Here is an 18,434-nt window from a genome sequence, read left to right on the forward strand (position 1 = left end):
CAGGCGGGGGGGAGCAAAGACTTTTGCCCCCCGCCGGCCTTCAGAAGAGGTCCTCTTCTGAAGGCCGGCTGTGGGCGAAAGTCTTTGCTCCCGACCGCCAGCATTTCCCTATGGGCTTTCGTCTTGCGATGCAAGCCCATAGGGAAATTCGTCTTGCGAAGCGCCTCCAAAACAGAAAACCCTTTCGTCTTGCGGGTTTTCCGTCTTGCGAGGCATTCGTCTTGCGGGGCACCACTGTATATAATATTATATAATATATATATATATATATATATATATATATATATATATATATTGCAATTTAAATATGTTGCTGTGACTTTTTTGCATAGCTTAAGCCCTGCTGGAATCCGTGGGCTGTGGCTGTTTGGCAAACCCCCCCCCCCCCCCGCTACATATTAATACGTGGCTGTTGTGAGGATGAAATGCCCCCTTGAGATGCTCGGAGCAAAGGCGAGAAATAAATGCAACAATACAGGTAGGGAGAGCTACGTTAGAAGGGGGGGGGGGGGGAAACACCATTCTGTTCCAAATGATTAATAAGAAACAACCCCTTTAAAGTGGGAGGTGGGGAACACACATTAAAAGCAATCATTCTGTTCCACAGAGACTCAGATTCTGCATTAAGAATCCTGCAACCTGTATATAATGCAGACTAACCCGATGGGAGGATGGGGGGAAACAGCCTAATACCAGATTGTTTGCCCATCAACCCCGATACACGCTATTCTGGAGGGCCTTTCCTATCACCTGATGCCCAATCAGTTTAACCAGACCTGCTTGCCTGGGGATTGCCTGGAACACAAGTCTTGTGTTCTACAGCCTCTCCCTCTTCCACGATCCTGCACTGAGAGAAAAAGCTGGGATGTCACTTAGGCTGGCCGCTTCTCCACCTTTTCTGCTTCCTCCAGCCTGTACACACATTTTAAACTCTTCTCTTAAGAACTAGAAACTTGCATTCAAAACAAAACTGTGAGATATTCGGGATATAGGATTCTGCACCCACTACCACATACGTATAAAAAAGGTTCTGAAAATGCTTTTTTTAAAAAGCGTTTTTAAAAATACATTGAATTTTCCATAAGGCTGACCATTGCCATCTAGTGTCACCTTGTATTTTGTGCTTAAAACACACTGCAAACGTTTTATTTGCTGCTGTATAGCTGAGTCCTCTCTCTCTCTCTCTCTCAAACACACACAGACACATTCACGGAATAGCCACAGCTATACCCATAAAATAAGGAACCTCAGCTCCCAAGGCTCAAATGTGGCCCCCAAGCCTCTCTGTCTGGCCCCAGTGACAATCTCCCCACTGCACCCTCAAGTGGCCCTGCTTCACACATTCCCGTGTTTTGTGCTGTGTCTCTGGACTCTGATATTGCTGCCTCCATCTTCCCTACATGGACAATAGGGGAGGAGTGTCAGAGGGTGAAGAAGCTAGCCTAGTGCACAGAGGTAAAAAAATAAACAAATCTACAGTTGTTGCCCCGCCTACTTTTGTTGCCCTGCCCACCATTAATAAAATTTATTATTATTATTATTATTGCCCTGCCCACCATTAGCATATGGCTTCCATAAGGTCACCCAGAGGCAAATCTAGCCCCTGGCCTGAAAAAAAGGCCCTTTGCTCCTGTCGTGAGAGAACTTGCTTGCACTACTAGGCAAGCCAGCTGTTTTACTTGGCACACACCTCCTTACCCCAGAGGCTCCCCACCATCTTGGTCAATCTTGTTTTGAGCAGAGGCAGAAATCCAAAGGTAAAGCCCAGCTGCCTTTTTGACCATGAGAAGCAAAACACAAACCACGTGAAAAGCAAAATCTCCTTTAAATAATGGTTACTAAAAACGACAGAACTGTCAGAGGTGAAACAAGAGGAATCAAACAAGTGCATTACAGAGGAATGTCAGTGCGAAATAACAGGCCCGAAACCACAGGATTGGGCCCGGGACTGGAGACCCTAAGCCAGCCTTTGCTGACCTGATGCCCTCTCCAAAAGCGCTGGCTGGGCCTGTCAACAAAACGTCTTGAGAGGGCTCCCACCACTTTGGCAAAAGCTGTCTTAATCTGTTCCTGGCTGAGTGCCGTGCCCTGTGCAAGACACAAGGACCGTATAAGGCTGCCCTCTTATCAGGAATATATAAAAACCATTCTGGGGGGCTCCACTCCTGTACCTTTAAAGCCCCCTCGTCTACAGAAACGTCGGTGAAATGTCCTCACAGCACAGAAATTAAGAAAAAAATCATCTGCAGTGTTTTATGTGGTTTGTTCATTTCAGATCAAGCCATGGTTAAAAGACGCAGCTACAAAGGCCCGTCAGGAAGTTGGCAACGTTGCTGAGTCAAGAGATGGGGTGATCACATCCGATCTTCCCAGTGGATCTCCCTTGGCAAATCCGGTTCAGCGTGGCACCATTCCCCTCTGTCCTCACAACAAAATGGCTGATGGGGGGTGTTTGGTGCAGTCTTTTGCAGGGGTGTTGGCAAGGTATCAGACTTCCCTCTGAGGAGGGAGCAACATATGTTGTTACTTGTGCTGGGGGTAGCCAACATGGCGCCCTGCAATGTTGTTGGACTACATATCCCATCAGCCTTCCCCAGCATGGGATTATAATCTTGCCACATCTGGAGGGGGCTATGCTAGCTGCTCCTGGATTTATGCAGTCCAGGATCCAGCTACCAAGTGGCTCTGCTCTACTGTAAGCGGTCCCAGATAGACAGGGGGATGTCACAACATGAGTGACATCTGCTGGAAAGACCTAGGCAGCCGTCACACAGGTCTACGGAGCAGAGGAGCAGAATGAAGACAGCTACTTTCCCTCCATTTTCAGGGCTCATGTGCCTTTTTTGGTCAGAGTAGCAGGCAGAAGTGCAACAGGTACAGCTTTTACACACAACCTGCCTAAGGAGCAAAGCTGCGGCTGTTGAATTTTGGCAAACTAGACATCTGTTAAAAAAAAAAGGAAAGGAATCACACTACATAAACCCCTCCTGGCTTTCCTGACGGCCAGAAATATATACGAGTCTTTGCCCCCATAACCTCATCTCCCTGCTAAGAAAAAGGGGCTGCACCAGTTGAGCTGGTGCCTGTCACCACCAGAGATTGGTGATTGGTTGGCAGGTCTGTCATGAGCATAGAAGCCATTCCATAAGTCAGTCTGGACAGTTCTGTTGGTTAGAGCATCGTGCTGATAATCCCAAGGTTGCGGGTTCGATCCCCGTATGGGAGAGTTGCATAGTCCTGCATTGCAGGGGGGTTGGACTAGATGATCCTCCGGGTCCCTTCCAACTCTGTGATTCTGCTCCCAAGCCAGTCAAGAGCCTGCAATCTTCATATAAGGTCATGCAGCTTAAAACACCATTCCCCCACCACCCTGCTGCTTACCCTCACAGTCACAAAGGGCTAGAAACTTGGCCACCAAAGATGAATTTTTCCAGAAATGCTATGCCTGATACCACGTTCAACCTATTTTCCTGAGCTCCTGCAGAATTGGCCCCACGCACATAGCTCCAGTTAAGTCTGCAGTGGCACAGGAAGGAACCAACCAGCTAACCAACGGATATGTCGTGGGGCAGAATTTGGGGGGCAAGGCTGACTGTTGCCTCCCACAGAGATAAGAGGTCCAGTTTGGGTGGCAAACCCCAGAGATTTGAAATGGGTTGTTTGATCAGTTAGGCTTTTGGTCCCCGCCCCCCGGCACAATTATTTGGTGTTTTGAACTGCAACCCAGTAGATTCAAGAAATCTAGATTAATAGATCCTGCGACATTCACTAGACGGAATCTGCATGGGATAGGGAAACACTGCTTCTGAGTCTAGAAGCAAACATTTTGGCTTGGTTTCCAGATGATGCATGACCGCATCTTGGCAGACAACATTTTAGAGGTTTCGTTACGACGTGACTGTGCTCCCCACCTGCAGATGTGGGGGGATACAAGTCCCACGGAAGAGTAAGACCACTTGAAATCAACAGGAATGACAAATGAAAGCCCGCAGATTTCAACGGGCCTACTCTGAGTTGGAGTTCGTTGATTGCGACCCTTTATAATAGGTGTGTGTGCAGGAAAATCTTTGACCTTCCAGGCCTTGTTGAACTACAACTCCCATCACCCCTGGCAATGCTTGCTGGGGCAGATAGGAGTTGCCATTCAGCCTCATCTAGAGGGTCAGAGGTTCCCCACACCCAAATTTGCAAGGGCTTCATTTTTGTCCTTTCCGAGTTGTCAGGGGCATCGTTCGACTCGATTACTTTAACTGATTAAAGTCATATATTGCAGCCTCCATTTGGGGATTTAAAGCATAAAAATCAGAGCTGGCCAAATATGTCCTTGCACGACAGGGCAAAGGACAATATGGCTCCCTCCATTTTGCGTGCTGGGAAGCATCACCGGTGGCTGGGTTTCTCTTCAATGCTGGCAATAGCACACCATCCTCTCCTAGGGCAGCAACAACTTAGGGGGGGGCTAGCTAAGGGGCTGCGAAGGAGCCCATGCTGCAAGTCCAGCTCTGCACTCACATCCTCGCTGCCATTCCCGCCTCCCAGCATTTGCCACCTGAGAAGCACCTGCCTCCCTCTATCTAGCGGTAGGACCGGCTCCTAGAAGAACGTCTCTAAGAGCCAGATTTTCAGATGTGGGGGGGTGTAGATTCTCTGGCAATTCTCAGCTGCTCAGCCGAGCCGCAACCGGGTCGTTGGCGCTCAGGAGAGAAAAGCTGGCGAGAAAAGGACCAGTCCTTTGAGATGGCCGGAAAGGTGACCCGCTTCGAAGTCATTCATTCCGCCGCTGGTCTGGGAACAGAGAAAGTCGCGGCACCCCTTCGAAAGGCGGCAGGGCATGTTCAAGGGCAAATTCCGCCGTCTCCGTCCTTTTGGGGACTCCAGGGAACTTGCCCCCACTGCTTTCATGAGCGTGGGGACCAGGGCCTCCTCCGCAGCGCCGACGGCAGTCCCCGCCCCTCTGCAAACCCCAGAGGCTGCGGGATGGGCGAAAACCTCTCCGTCTTCCTTGCCTCGCAATTTAATCTAGTTGATGGAGCCCGGGTCAGCCAAGGGCATGGTGTGCAGGACCTCATCCAGAAGCTGCAGGGCTCGGTGCAAGTGGACTTCAATCCAGCAGGGAGTGTGCTTGATGCTCTGGCGGGGGTAGTCCGGCCCCCAGCCCTTGACGAAGCTCAGGCGGAGGATGCACAGGCGGCGGAGGTCGTCCACGCCAATGCCGGCTGCTGCTGAGAGGCCTGGAGGGAAAGAAAGGGAAGAGTGCAAGGCTTGGCTGCGGCTGCGGCTACTGCAGTTGCAGCACACCAGGGGATGAGTGATACCTGTTTTTCAACATCGTGATAGATCACCAGCTAAACATTGCGCTATACAGTGGTACCTCGGGTTGCGAACGGGATCCGTTCCGGAGCCCCATTCGCATCCTGAACAGGACGTAAGACGCAACTGCACGTCAGCGCGGGTCGCGTTTCGCCGCTTCCGCGCATGTGTGTGACGTCATTTTGACCGTCTGCGCATGCGCGAGTGGCGAAAACCGGAAGTAACGCGTTCCGTTACTTCCAGGTCACCGCGGAGCGCAACCCGAAAATACGGGTTGTATCCCGTATGTATGTATCCCGAGCTATGACTGTACCGATATATTGCCGTGTCTAAAATAAGGACGGAGAGCTCCATAGAGGCATTGGCTGGCTTCACAGTTTCCCCCCGCTTCGTAGGGTTGCCATACGCCCGGGATTTCCCAGATATGCCCAGAATACTGCAGTCGGAAGTAGCATCTGGGGGCACCTCAGTGGGGGTGAATCCACTTGGCACTTACCCACAGCTGGTGCGATGCCCCCCACGGAACCAGGCCCAGGGATGCTCCCCGACACAGCAGCCGCCTGAGCTGCCGCTGCCGCCTGCGCTGTCGCTGCTTGTTGGTGCATCTGGCGGTGGCACTGGCGAAGGTCAAAGACCTGCATGGAAAGGCAGGAGCGGGGACTCTGCGTTAGAAACTTCAGCACCTGCTGCGAGCGATGCTCAGGAAGGATGGCAGCTGTCAACCCGTACCACCAGGAAGGTGGCAAGGTGATAATATTGATGATAAGATGTTGATAATAATAATAATTAGACAGGCAGAGGTACTTGTGGTGTGCACAGACACCAGCAAACCTATTCAGACACAGGATTCAGTTACATTGCTTTTAAATTTTCTTTATTTTATACTGAGTCAAACTAACAGCCCATGCAGCTTTATGCTGCCTACACTGTCTGGCAGCAGCTCTCCAGGGTACCAGGCAAGGGACAATTCCAAGCCTTATGTGGAGATGCTGGGGATTGAACCTTCGGTACACAAAGCAGATGTTCGGAGCTATGGTCCTTCCCTGTTAGATTTGCCCTTGGCAACCCTCTTGCTCCCGGGCCCTCAAAAAAACCCAGCACCCGCCCTGACCTTGATGTAGGCGCCAGGGTAGATCTTGTGCACAGCATCCCCTGGAGCACGCCCAGCCTCCCGGTCCAGATAGTAGCTCTGTACAAAGACGGCGTGGTCGCTGAGACACCGCATCCAGACGTCACCTTCCCCACGGCACTGCAGCTGGACTCCTTTCCCGATGTGCAGCCTGGAAAACAGAATACTCCAGTTCCCCTTCCTGCCTGGTTCCCTATCCCCCACTGCCAGGGGGAGGTCAGCAAAACAACAACAACAAATCACTCGGGGCCAGTGAAATTACTGTATTTTTCGCTCCATAAGACGCACCAGACCATAAGACGCACCTAGTTTTTGGTGGAGGAAAACAAGAAAAAAAATATTCTGAATCTCAGAAGCCAGAACAGCAAGAGGGATCGCTGCGCAGTGAAAGCAGCGATCCCTCTTCCTGTTCTGGCTTCTGGGATAGCTGTGCAGCCTGCATTCGCTCCATAAGACGCACACACATTTCCCCTTACTTTTTAGGAGGGAAAAAGCGAGTCTTATAGAGCAAAAAATACGGCAAATCTATATTCCAGGAGACGAACCACAGCTCAGGCCTAACGGTCTCAGCAACTCTTTCTAGGAGGTCTTGCCCCAACGACACAGTTGCAAAGACCTTCCCATCCCTCTCTAAGGCTCCTCCTTTCTCGGTTTTTTCCCGTGCAGTCTCAAACCATGTCTGCACACAACTATCTTATCTTTTCATTTCTGTGTGTGTCACAGCAACCTGCCCCAATTCCTCTCCAGCCTCCGCTTTGATTCTGGACTGCTCTCTGCCACAGAATCCGCTAAAGAGTGCCACAGCAATTCTTCGGTGGGTCTTGCCCCTAAGAGGCAGTTGCAGAGACTGAAGGCTCCTTCCCACAGCTGCCTAAGCCTTCTCCTTTCTCAGGTTTCCCCCAAGCAATCTGAGACTGTGCCTGCGCAAAGCTAACTTCTTCTCCACCCTTTTCATGCCTCTTCTGGTTCTGGGAGACCAGAGGAGAGGAGAGTTTGTTACAGCAGGAGAGGGAGACCAGCCTGACTCATCTCTGCCTCTTGGCCTTCCTACTCTCCAGTGTCACAGTCCTGGTGGAGGATGTCGGGACTGGGGGCAAGACGGCAGGGTGGGAGCAGGAACAAGAGTCCGGAAGCCAGGAGTCCGGAAGCCAAGGGTCAGAGACCCGGGAGTCAAGAAGCCAAGGGTCGGAGGGTCAGGAAGCAAGGACTCAAGGAGTCAAACGTAGCAAGGCAGGGAACGTGTTGCTGTGGCCAAGAGCCAAAGGGAAATGCTGACCTTATATCCCTTCCCGGCTCTTGCCACCTGGTGCTGTGAGTTACCAATCGGCCTCACCTGTGCGGCCGCGCCTTGCCTCTTCAGAACAAACTTAGGAAAGCCCCAGTCCTGCGAAGCCCTACCGGTCACAGGGCCTGGCTCCTGCACGCACTCCTGACATCCAGTTTCTGCTTCTGCCTCTGCTTCTGGACTCCTCTCTGCCACAGATTCTCCCTGCTCGCCAAAGCCTGTTGCCTCTTCTGCTTCCGACACCTCCTCCTACCAGTCTGCTCCCTCCAGCAGCTCATCTTCACCCCACCACCAATCCCCGGGCTCTGAGCCTTCTTCCCCTGGGGGCTCCCTTGGGGGTTCCCCAGCTGGTACCTCCCACCACTCCTCAGCACCCAGCCGGTCAATGACTCCCGCTTGCTGCAACAGCCACGATTCAGTGCTGCTCGGTGTTTAGCTAAAGTTGCCATTCCGCAAACCTTAAGCCTTCCTCCACGTACCCTGCAGATAAACCCCATTCTGTGCCCGGTCGCTGCCACTTAGGCACTCAACCCCTCAACATCAGAAATAGCGGGAGGGTTCTTTTGCGATGGAAACCCGTTGCTCTCTGCGTGCACCTTTCACACTGAGGTCCAGCGCCGAGGACCTTCTGGCAGTTCCCTCACTGCAAGAAGCCAAGTTACAGGGAACCAGGCAGAGGGCCTTCTCGGTGGTGGCACCCGCCCTGTAGAACGCCCTCCCACCAGATGTCAAAGAGAACAACAACTACCAGACTTTAAGAAGACATCTGAAGGCAGCCCTGTTTATGGAAGCTTCTAATGTTTAACAGACCACTGTATTTTAATACTTTGTTGGAAGCCGCCCAGGGTGGCTGGGGAAACCCAGCCAGATGGGCGGGGTATAAATAATAAATTATTATTATTATTATTATTATTATTATTATTATTATTATTATATCTCTCCCTCCCCACTGCCCTGACCTGGCGCGCTCGCTGGTGTCAGTGCGGTGGACGTTTGAGAGCTGTCCCAGGCAGAAGCGGTCGCCGCCCGAAGGGTCCACGTATCCGTCCACAGTGACCACGGCGCAGTTGGCAGGCACCTTGAAGATCTCGCCCACTTGCACGTCCATCTCGAAATAGGCGATCGAGCACCAGAACTCAGGGCCTGGGGAGAGACGGGCATTCATCTTAAAAATCCGGGCCGTTGTGGGAATGGGGGAGAGAAAAAGTCAAATGAGGGAGGTTGTGTCCCTTACCAGGGTGACTGGAGACTGGTGGCTGGTAGGGAGGAGAACTGTGATGAGCAGGCCCTGAAATATAAGGCAAGGAGGGGTTTTGCGGTAAATAGGGACAGGAATGCCAAGACCTTTGCTCTTCTGTTTCCTACATTCACTATACAGTGGTACCTTGGGTTAAGTACTTAATTCGTTCTGGAGGTCCGTACTTAACCTGAAACTGTTCTTAACCTGAAGCACCACTTTAGCTAATGGAGCCTCCTGCCGCTGCCGCGCCGCCGGAGCACAATTTCTGTTCTCATTCTGAAGCAAAGTTCTGAACCTGAAGCACTATTTCTGGGTTAGCGGAGTCTGTAACCTGAAGCGTATGTAACCTGAAGCGTATGTAACCCGAGGTACCACTGTAACTCCTTCCGCTTCCCAGAGCGGAAGTTTGAACCCAGGACTCCTGGCCCACAGACGCTCCCTAAACCACCTGTGAGCTTCAAAGCTACTGTTGGACTCCAACTCCCAGCAGCCCCCAGTCAGCATGGCCAATGGCCAGAGATGATGGGAGTTGTAGTTCCAACAGTGTTCTTGGACTCCAGCTGATTCCTGGGAACCTGTAGTTTTGTCAAGGGAGCTGAGAGTTGCTAAAAGGAGACCCCAATTCCACCCCCCTGAGCTACATTTCCCAGAATTTCCAGAGAAGAGGGACTGACTCTTAAACCACTTCGCGAACTGTAGCTCTGTGAGGGGAACAGGGGTCTCCTAACAAGCCCCAGCACTACAGTTCCCAGAATTCTTTGGTGGAAGCCAGGACCGTATAACGTAGTATAACTCCTGGTACAGTTACATGATTCTGACACAGGGGGCAGCAAGATGAATAATGCCGTTTTGTGGGGGAAAGTGAACTGCAGTGGAACCGAAACAGTGCTGCAGACACCCAGAGCCCTCCTTTTTTGCTTTGCTTTGCTTGCCAAGACGCACAGTAATGATTTGAATGGTGAAGAGGAGGCTGAGGGTAACTCCGTCCGTTCTGCTGCTGCTGGGGAGCGGGGAGCGGAGGCGGGGTGGGCTCCTGGCTCCTCCCACCGGAGCTGTAGCTTGGGGTGCTGCCGTTCCCTGTCCAGCTGGTTGTCGAATCTTCCAGAGGCCCAGGGAAGGAAGAGAAGAAACAGATGAGAGCTTATCATTTGAACGCATCCGTCCTGCACCCGGACCGACAATGGCACCCTATACTTACTCTGGTAGGGCAGTTTGGGGGCACACCCATTTTGCTGGGCGCTCGGGGGAGCCGGAGAAGGGGCTGGGGGGTGCGAGGGGGTGGAGATCTGAAGAAGACCCTCACCATGAAGAAGAGGGAGCAGGGGCCCCCCAGGAGGGCCTAAGAGTGAGCATGAGAGAGAGAGAGAGAGAGAGAGATCAATTTTATCTGCAAGCTACTATTGCAGATTCATTTCATTTCCCCATCACATTGCATTTCTCTTTTACATTTCACCAACATGTCACATTTCCCCATTGCAGATCCTCCACATTTCCCCAACGTATTGCATTTCCCAGTCATATTGCATTTCCCCATCACAGATCCATTGCATTGCCCCCATCATATTGGATTTCCATGTTGCAGATGCACCACATTTCCCCATCGTATTGCATTTCCCAGTCACATTGCATTTCCCCATCACTGATCCATTGCACTGCCCCCATCATATTGCATTTTCCCATTGCAGATCCCACACATTTTCCCAACATATTGCATTTCCCAGTCACATTGCATTTCCCCTTCACAGGTCCATTGCATTTCCCCATCACAAATCCAACCCACTTGAGAGGAGGCGAGAACCGTTCCTTTCCCTTTCCCTTATGTCTCCCTTCCTCCCTGCTGCTGCCCCCCAAAAAGAAAAAGAAAGGACTTACCTGGGGGAGACAAAGGCAATGCGGGGTAGATGCCAGCGGTAGGATGGGGCGGTTCCGGAAGCTGCAGGGGCGATAAGGGCTGGTAGGGCTCTGCCTGAGGAAGACCGGCCTTGATCCCAGGGCCGGGGTGATCTGCCGGCGGAGGAGGCGGGACCTCCATCTGGATGCAGTCAGGAATGAATTCCTCTTTCACGAGCCGCGGGGGAGGCGCTGCAGGGGGGCGGAAAGAGGAGGCGGCTCAAACACAGTGAAGACGGGAGAAAACAAGCCGGCTGAAGCAGCAACTGCTGTTCAGAACGACATCTGAAGGCACAGGGAAGCTTTTCATAGAATTATAGCATCGCAGAGTTAGAAGGGACCCGAGGGTCATCTAGTCCAACCCCCCTGCAATGCAGGAATATGCAGGTGTCCCTTGCGGGGATCGAACCTGCCGCCTCATCATCGGCAGAACGCTCTAAGGATGTGATATTCTGTCGTGTTTTTGTATACAGCCGTACCTTGGTTCTCAAACGGAATCCGTTCCGGAAGTCCGTTCGACTTCCGAAAAAGTTCAGAAACCAAGGCACGGCTTCCGGTTGGCTGCAGGAGCTTCCGGCACTCCATTGGAAGCCGCGTCGGACGTCCGGCTTCCCAAAAATGTCCGCAAACCGGAATGCTCGCTTTCGGGTTTGCGGCGTTCAGGAGCCAAAACGTTTGAGTCACCAGGCGTTTGAGATTCAAGGCACGACTGTATTCTGTTGGAAGCTGCCCAGAGTGGCTGGGGAAACACAGTCCGATGGATAGCATATAAATTGTTGTTGTTGTTGTTGTTCAGCAATACCTGGAAGGTCAGAGGTCCGCCCCCAGTCCTGTCCTAGGCCATCATCCAGAAAAACAATGCAGGATTGTATCTCACCTGTATTCTGGATGTTCAGTCCTGTAGAACGAGAGAGAAAAGAAAGTGGTTGCGTTATGAGCTCCAGCCGACATTCTCTGAGGCCAGAAATGTGCTTGACATCTTTCCGAAGGGCCTGCAAGACAGAGCTGTTCCGCCTGGCCTTTGGTTTGGACTCAGTCTGACCCTTATGTTTCCCTCCCCTTATGGTTTTGATCTATGGGCCACTTTTAAAATGAGGCTGCATTTTAAATTGCATTTTAACCTGTATTTTAAATTGGGTCCCCCCCATTATTTTTTTGCTGTAATTTTATTGGTGTTTGCCGCCCTGAGCCCAGCTCTGGCTGGAGAGGGCGGGGTATAAATAAAATTTATTATTATTATTATTATTATTATTATTATTATTATTATTATTATGTCCAGCCTAGGGGCTCGATTTGACTGACATTTCAACGAGGAGCCAGTGTGGGACCCTTTCTGGTCCAACCCCCTCCCTTCTCCCCAGCCAACCTCCTAGGCCAAACGACATGGGCAGACATCTTTTCTGCGCCCCACCCCGACCCAGTGCCTCGCGATGGGTGCCTCTGACCATGTGCAGAGTTGGCTTGGGAGCCCTTTCAGGGGCCCCAAAGTAGGGTTGGGATATTCAAAGGGTAAGAAAAAGAAACAAACTCTCCCTCAGCAAAACAATAAAAAATTACAATTCAAGTCGAACTGTGGCCGAATTGCCTCTGAGCATGTCCAGACAGCACGCAACAGAGAGACAAATGGCCCGTGTGTACACATAGCTAAGGTTAAATACCTTCCAAGGGCATGCAAAGTACATTTTCTCTCAGAGGAGCAATTAATATTTTGTTTTGAAAAGCAGCTACAGTCAAGTTGCCTCAGAGTGTGTACACTGCCAGTTTTCATCTGAATGAGGTGGTTTGAAAAAGCAACACCAGAATGAATTTAAGGACATGGTGCCTCCGGGCAATTGAAGATTGTCTCATCCAGAAAACACCTTATGCTGAAAATCTGTAAGTTAAGGTATTGTTGCGGGGAGGGGGGGCGGAATAATGAAAACACGGAGCACACAATGTAGGTTATTATTATTTTAATTCCTGCCCTCCTGTTCTGGCAAATCTTCAGTCGGTGGAGATGCCAGGCTGGGCATAATAAATTTGGATCGGTTGGCATAGCAACCTGCTAATATCCACTGTGTGCTCCGTGGAGTCGAATATTTCCATTTACAGATAGGTAAGAAGGCAGGTATGGGACGCGGGTGGCGCTGTGGGTTAAACCACGGAGCCTAGGACTTGCCGATCAGAAGGTCAGCGGTTCGAATCCCCATGACGGGGTGAGCTCCCGTTCTTCGGTCCCTGCTCCTGCCCACCTAGCAGTTTGAAAGCACGTCAAAGTGCAAGTAGATAAATAGGTACCGCTTCGGCGGGAAGGTAAACGGCGTTTCCGTGCGCTGCTCTGGTTCGCCAGAAGCGGCTTCATCATGCTGGCCACGTGACCCGGAAGCTGTACGCCGGCTCCCTCAGCTAATAATGCAAGATGAGCGCCGCAACCCCAGAGTCGGTCACGACTGGACCTAATGGTCAGCGGTGCCTTTACCTTTACGTTTAAGAAGGCAGGTGGAAACGGCCAAGTGCCCTTTGCCTCCCTGCCTGCCAGCCTGCCTTGGGAGCAGAGGTGATGTTAGGAGGCTCAGAAACAGTGGCAGAGAAACTTTCCTCTCTGTCTCCAGACGAAGGGCCGCACCCCATTCTGAGCAACTTTCTGGGGGCCACATGAGGGTGGGGGGGCAGAGGCAAAAGGGGTGCTAAATTTACCTTCGTACAGTAGGCTACACACATTCACACAACCCTCGCTTTCCTCTATCCAAGAGGCGTGATCTAGCTGTGCAAGGAGAGAGTGCAAAGCGAGGGCCGGTGAGGGAGTGTTCTGAGGGCCGGATGGAGAGACCCAGAGGGCCGCATTGGGTTCCCGAACTTGAGCTCCCACTCTTGACACCCCATTGGCCTATTCCGAAGTAGATCCACTGAGGCAGCTGTGGGGGTTCTCGGCTTCTGTAGGCGCCACCCACGAGGGACCCACTCACCGATGCCCGGAGACACCACCCGCTCGTAGTGGTAGGGGTTGACGCAGACGCTGTCGTACTTGAGGTCGAAGGCGAATTGGCAGAACTTGACGTGCTTGAGCTCGTTCTTGTGCAAGTCCGGCCAGCGCCACAGGCGGGAGTAGATCACGTGGGGGAAGCCTTTGCGCCCGGCCACCTGGTTGCGGGGAGCAGGGGGTACATGGAAGGGGAAAAGATGGCAGAGGACACCGTTAGCGCAGGAGCGGAGATGGCGAGGGCAGATGCAGACCCTCCAAGTCTCCCTATTTTCCGGGGACCGTCCGGGATTTACAGAAGCCGTCCTTGGTTTCTGATTTGATCCATGAACGTCCCACTTTTCCCTATTTTCATCAGAGAAATGTGGGAGGGTATGGAGTTATGTGACCCCTGAGTAACTATGCAACCTTTAGAAGACATCTGAAGGCAGCCCTGTATAGGGAAGTTTTGTTTTTTTAATGTTTAACGATTTATTATGTTTTTATATACCTGAAAGGAGCATCAGGTATATACCTGAAGGAGCGTCTCCACGCCCGGACGCCGAGGTCCAGCGCCGAGGGCCTTCTGACGGTTCCCTCACTGCAAGAAGCAAAGCTACAGGGAACCAGGCAGAGGGCCTTCTCGGTGGTGGTGCCCACCCTGTGGAACGGCCTCCCACCAGATGTCAAAGAGATAAACAACTACCTGACATTTAGAAGATATCTGAAGGCAGCCCTGTTCAGGGAAGTTTTTAATGTGTGACATTTTAATGTATTTTTCATCTTTGTTGGAAGCTGCCCAGAGTGGCGGGGTACAAATAATAAATTATTACCATTATTATTATTATTATTATTATTATTATTTTATACATGTTGGAAGCTGTCCAGAGTTGCTTGGGCAACCCAGTCAGATGTATGGGGTATAAATAACGTCATCATTGTTATCATGGAATAGGACATCCCTATTTTCATTGGAGAAATGTTGGAGGGTATGTTAAGAGGAGCCCACCTGGAGCAGATTTAAAGGACACGAGGGCCTCTGCTGTGCGGCAGGGGGTTATTTACATATTTATTATTACATTTTTATGCCACTGAAGAGCTCAACACGACCCCGCTCTACATTTCATTCTCACAGCAACCCTGAGAGGTTGCTACCCTGAGAGGTAGCTTCAGACAGTGACTGGCCCCAAGTTGCCCAGCAGGTTTCATGACTGAGGGGGAACTTGAACCCATGTTTTCCATGCCCTAGACCCGACATTGCTTCACATGGGCTCTCCACTCACACGCAGGACAGATATGGACCGGGGAACCTCTGACCCCATAGAGAAGAGTCAGGGAATCTTTTACAGACTGAGGGCCGTTTTCCCATCTGCCGAGGGCCACCTTGCAGTGGTGGGCGGGGCCAGAGGTCCAAAGTGGGTGGGGCAATGGAGGTCTATGAATGTAGATGTTGCCTTTGTAGAGTAGGCTGGCTTCAACACACTCACACATCCTGCAGCCAGGCAAGGAGGAAGCACGATTCGGGTCAAGGAGACGCTCCGGCCAGGGTGGAGTTGCCTGGATCTTGGCACACTCCTCCGCTGAGCTCCCCACTGAAAGCCCCACAGGACTCCGACTCCGACTCCTCCTCATTTTATTATTTATACCCCAACCATCTGGCTGGATTTCCCCAGCCACTCTGGGCGGCTCCCAACAGAACACTAAAAACGGAATAAAACATCAAACATTACAAACTTCCCTAAACAGGGCTGCCTTCAGATGTCTTCTAAGTCAGATAGTTGTTTATTTCCTTGACATCTGGTGGGAGGGTGTTCCACAGGGCGGGTGCCACCACCGAGAAGACCCTCTGCCTGGTTCCCTGTAACCTCACTTCTTGCTGGGAGGGAACCGCCAGAAGGCCCTCGGAGCTGGGCTGAACAATGGGGGTGGAGACGCTTCTTCAGGTATACAGTGGTACCTCAGGTTAAGTACTTAATTCGTTCCGGAGGTCCATACTTAACCTGAAACTGTTCTTAACCTGAAGCACCACTTTAGCTAATAGCGCCTCCTGCTGCCGCTGCGCCGCCGGAGCCCGATTTCTGTTCTCATCCTGAAGCAAAGTTCTTAACCTGAAGCACTATTTCTGGGTTAGTGGAGTCTGTAACCTGAAGCGTATGTAACCCGAGGTACCACTGTACTGGGCTGAGGCTGTTTAGGGCTTTAAAGATCAGCACGAAGACGTTGAATCATAGCTGTCAACTTTCCCCTTTTCTTGTGAGGAATCCTATTCGGAATAAGGGAATTTCCCTTGAAAAAAGGAAAACGTTGACAGCTGTGCTTTGAATTGTGCTCCTAAACGTAATGCTCAGGCACTCCTGTTGCCAGAGCTGCAAATTCCATGTATCTCACAGCAAAGGGAGAGAAGGAATCAACCCCCATTTTCCTCCAACTCGATGCAAGAAAATACAAAACAAACAGGCGTAGTTTTATCCCCTCCACCCTCCGCAAGAACCTTCCTTTCTTTCCTGGGGGGGCGGTGCATGCATGAGTTGTGGACAGGGCCCTCACACTCATTTTTGGCCCTCACACTCATATTTCCCCATACGGTTTCTGGCTGACGCTGAATTCAGACATAACAACAGCCCCCCCCCTTTCCCCGCGGCTTCAAGAACCAGACAGTGACTCATCCTCTGGACAGACAGGGAGGGAGGGGGCACAGCGTGGCTAGCAGAGAAAAAGAAAGAGATTTGTTTGGGGGTGAGGGTTAAAAGGGAAGGGGTTGGTGACCCCCCCACCCCCCAAAACGAAACCTCAAGAGTCCTCTTTATCTGGTGATATGTTGGGCGGGGGTCAAAAATGGGACACGCACACACACACGCTGCTTCCATCCAAGCCAGCAATAATCCCTCCCAAATTTCAAGGCCTTTTGAGAAGGATTTGCTTTTCGCTCTTTGGGTGGGCTCCGATTTAAGGAGACAAAAAAACGGACGCAGCTGTCGCCTTTCCTTGTCCCGCCCCCCAATATTATTCTTAATTTAATTTATTAACCCTAACCCTTCACCCTAAAGTCCCAGGCTGGGTTGTATTAGATTAAAAAAAGCAAACACTTACAACGGCAAAGAATAACAACAAATAACTATAAAAGCAACAAAATCCAAACATATATTTAGATTTGCAATGGTTCTGTGTTAGAAATCTTCACTGCTGTTTTCTAAAGAGAGATTACTTTTACCTCATGGGATGTGTGCGCGCAGGAATATAATTGGTTTAATACTTCAAACTGCCTCGAAACCTCTTTGCCAATCGATAGTATATTCAAATCGCCGCTACCCCACCCCAATCACGGTAATTATTATTTTGTCCGATTTCAAGAGGCAAAATCCTAAGGCAAAAAAGTAGGTCAAGAAGGGATTCAACAATCCCCAGGAGATGTGGGGCAGGGGCTCCTGGACTTAAATCTCCTTCCTTATTTGTAGAGCAAGGGGTTGTAACACACACACACACACACACACTTTTCTAGCCTTGGCCAAACTCGAGGGTTTCCCATTGCAGCCTTTCTCAACTTGTGGGTCCCCAGATGTTGTTGAACTACAACTCCCATCACCCCTAGCTAGCAAGGCCAGAGCTCAGGGATGATGGGAGTTGTAGTCCATCAACATCTGGGGACCCACAGGTTGAGAAGCGCTGAATTAGGGCATCCGATTGGCTGCTGTGAGAACAGGATGCTGGGCTGGATGGGCATCCGATTGGCTGGATCTTCTCCAGGACTCTTCTGATGCTCTTATTGTCCCGCCCCCCAACACTGGGTGTTTTGCACTACAACTTCCATCAGCCCCTGGCTAGCACAGTCAATGATCAGGGATGATGGGAACTGTAGTTCAAAACATCTGTCGGTCTTGGCAGTTCTGAGTCACTCATTGTTTAAGACAGAAATGGGAGGAGGGTGGTCAACGACTTTGTCCAGACTCTCACTTTTGGGAATATGGCAACCCCAGCCATGATAGCTGGGGCTGATGGGAACTGTTGTCCAATATCATCTGGAAGGCTTTGGGCTCCTCAACCCTGCTTTATACCTCTGAAACGTCCATTAATATATGTCAGAAAGTGTATAAATATATGTTAATATCAATCCAGACGGTGACAGCAGTCACGAAATTAAAAGACGCCTGCTTCTTGGGAGAAAAGCAATGACAAACCTAGACAGCATCTTAAAAAGCAGAGACATCACCTTGCTGACAAGGTCCGTATAGTTAAAGCTATGGTTTTCCCAGTAGTGATGTATGGAAGTGAGAGCTGGACCATAAAGAAGGCTGATCGCTGAAGAATTGATGCTTTTGAATTATGGTGCTGGAGGAGACTCTTGAGAGTCCCATGGACTGCAAGAAGATCAACCCTATCCATTCTTAGGGAAATCAGCCCTGAGTGCTCACTGGAAGGACAGATCCTGAAGCTGAGGCTCCAAGACTTTGGCCACCTCATGAGAAGAGAAGACTCCCTGGGAAAGACCCTGATGTTGGGAAAGATGGAGGGCACAAGGAGAAGGGGACGACAGAGGACGAGATGGTTGGACGGTGTTCTCAAAGCTACGAACATGAGATTCACCAAACTGCGGAAGGCAGTGGAAGACAGGAGTGCCTGGCGTGTTCTGGTCCAGGGGGTCATG

General features: G+C 51.0%; 1 protein-coding gene across 4 annotated transcripts in view; it reads right to left on the reverse strand.

The window, feature by feature from the left end:
• Positions 1-1,806: 1,806 nt before the first annotated feature.
• Positions 1,807-18,434, reverse strand: part of LOC308464937 (mothers against decapentaplegic homolog 4-like) — a 33,854-nt gene continuing 17,226 nt past the window's right edge. For 3 of the 4 annotated variants that reach the window (XM_080984651.1, XM_080984650.1, XM_080984648.1), the window contains exons 3-12: positions 13,800-13,974; positions 11,657-11,752; positions 10,837-11,046; positions 10,163-10,303; positions 9,907-10,062; positions 8,959-9,012; positions 8,684-8,867; positions 6,422-6,590; positions 5,807-5,945; positions 1,807-5,231 (exon numbers count right to left, since the gene is read on the reverse strand). In XM_080984651.1, the coding sequence (XP_080840777.1) occupies positions 5,020-5,231; positions 5,807-5,945; positions 6,422-6,590; positions 8,684-8,867; positions 8,959-9,012; positions 9,907-10,062; positions 10,163-10,303; positions 10,837-11,046; positions 11,657-11,752; positions 13,800-13,974 (1,536 nt within the window). In that variant the 3' untranslated portion in view covers positions 1,807-5,019. The remainder of the gene's footprint in view (positions 5,232-5,806; positions 5,946-6,421; positions 6,591-8,683; positions 8,868-8,958; positions 9,013-9,906; positions 10,063-10,162; positions 10,304-10,836; positions 11,047-11,656; positions 11,753-13,799; positions 13,975-18,434) is intronic. The other variant, XM_080984649.1, reaches the window with a different exon arrangement.

This window comes from Podarcis pityusensis (assembly GCF_964106645.2).
Source record: "Podarcis pityusensis genome assembly, chromosome: 16".
NCBI lineage: Eukaryota > Metazoa > Chordata > Lepidosauria > Squamata > Lacertidae > Podarcis > Podarcis pityusensis.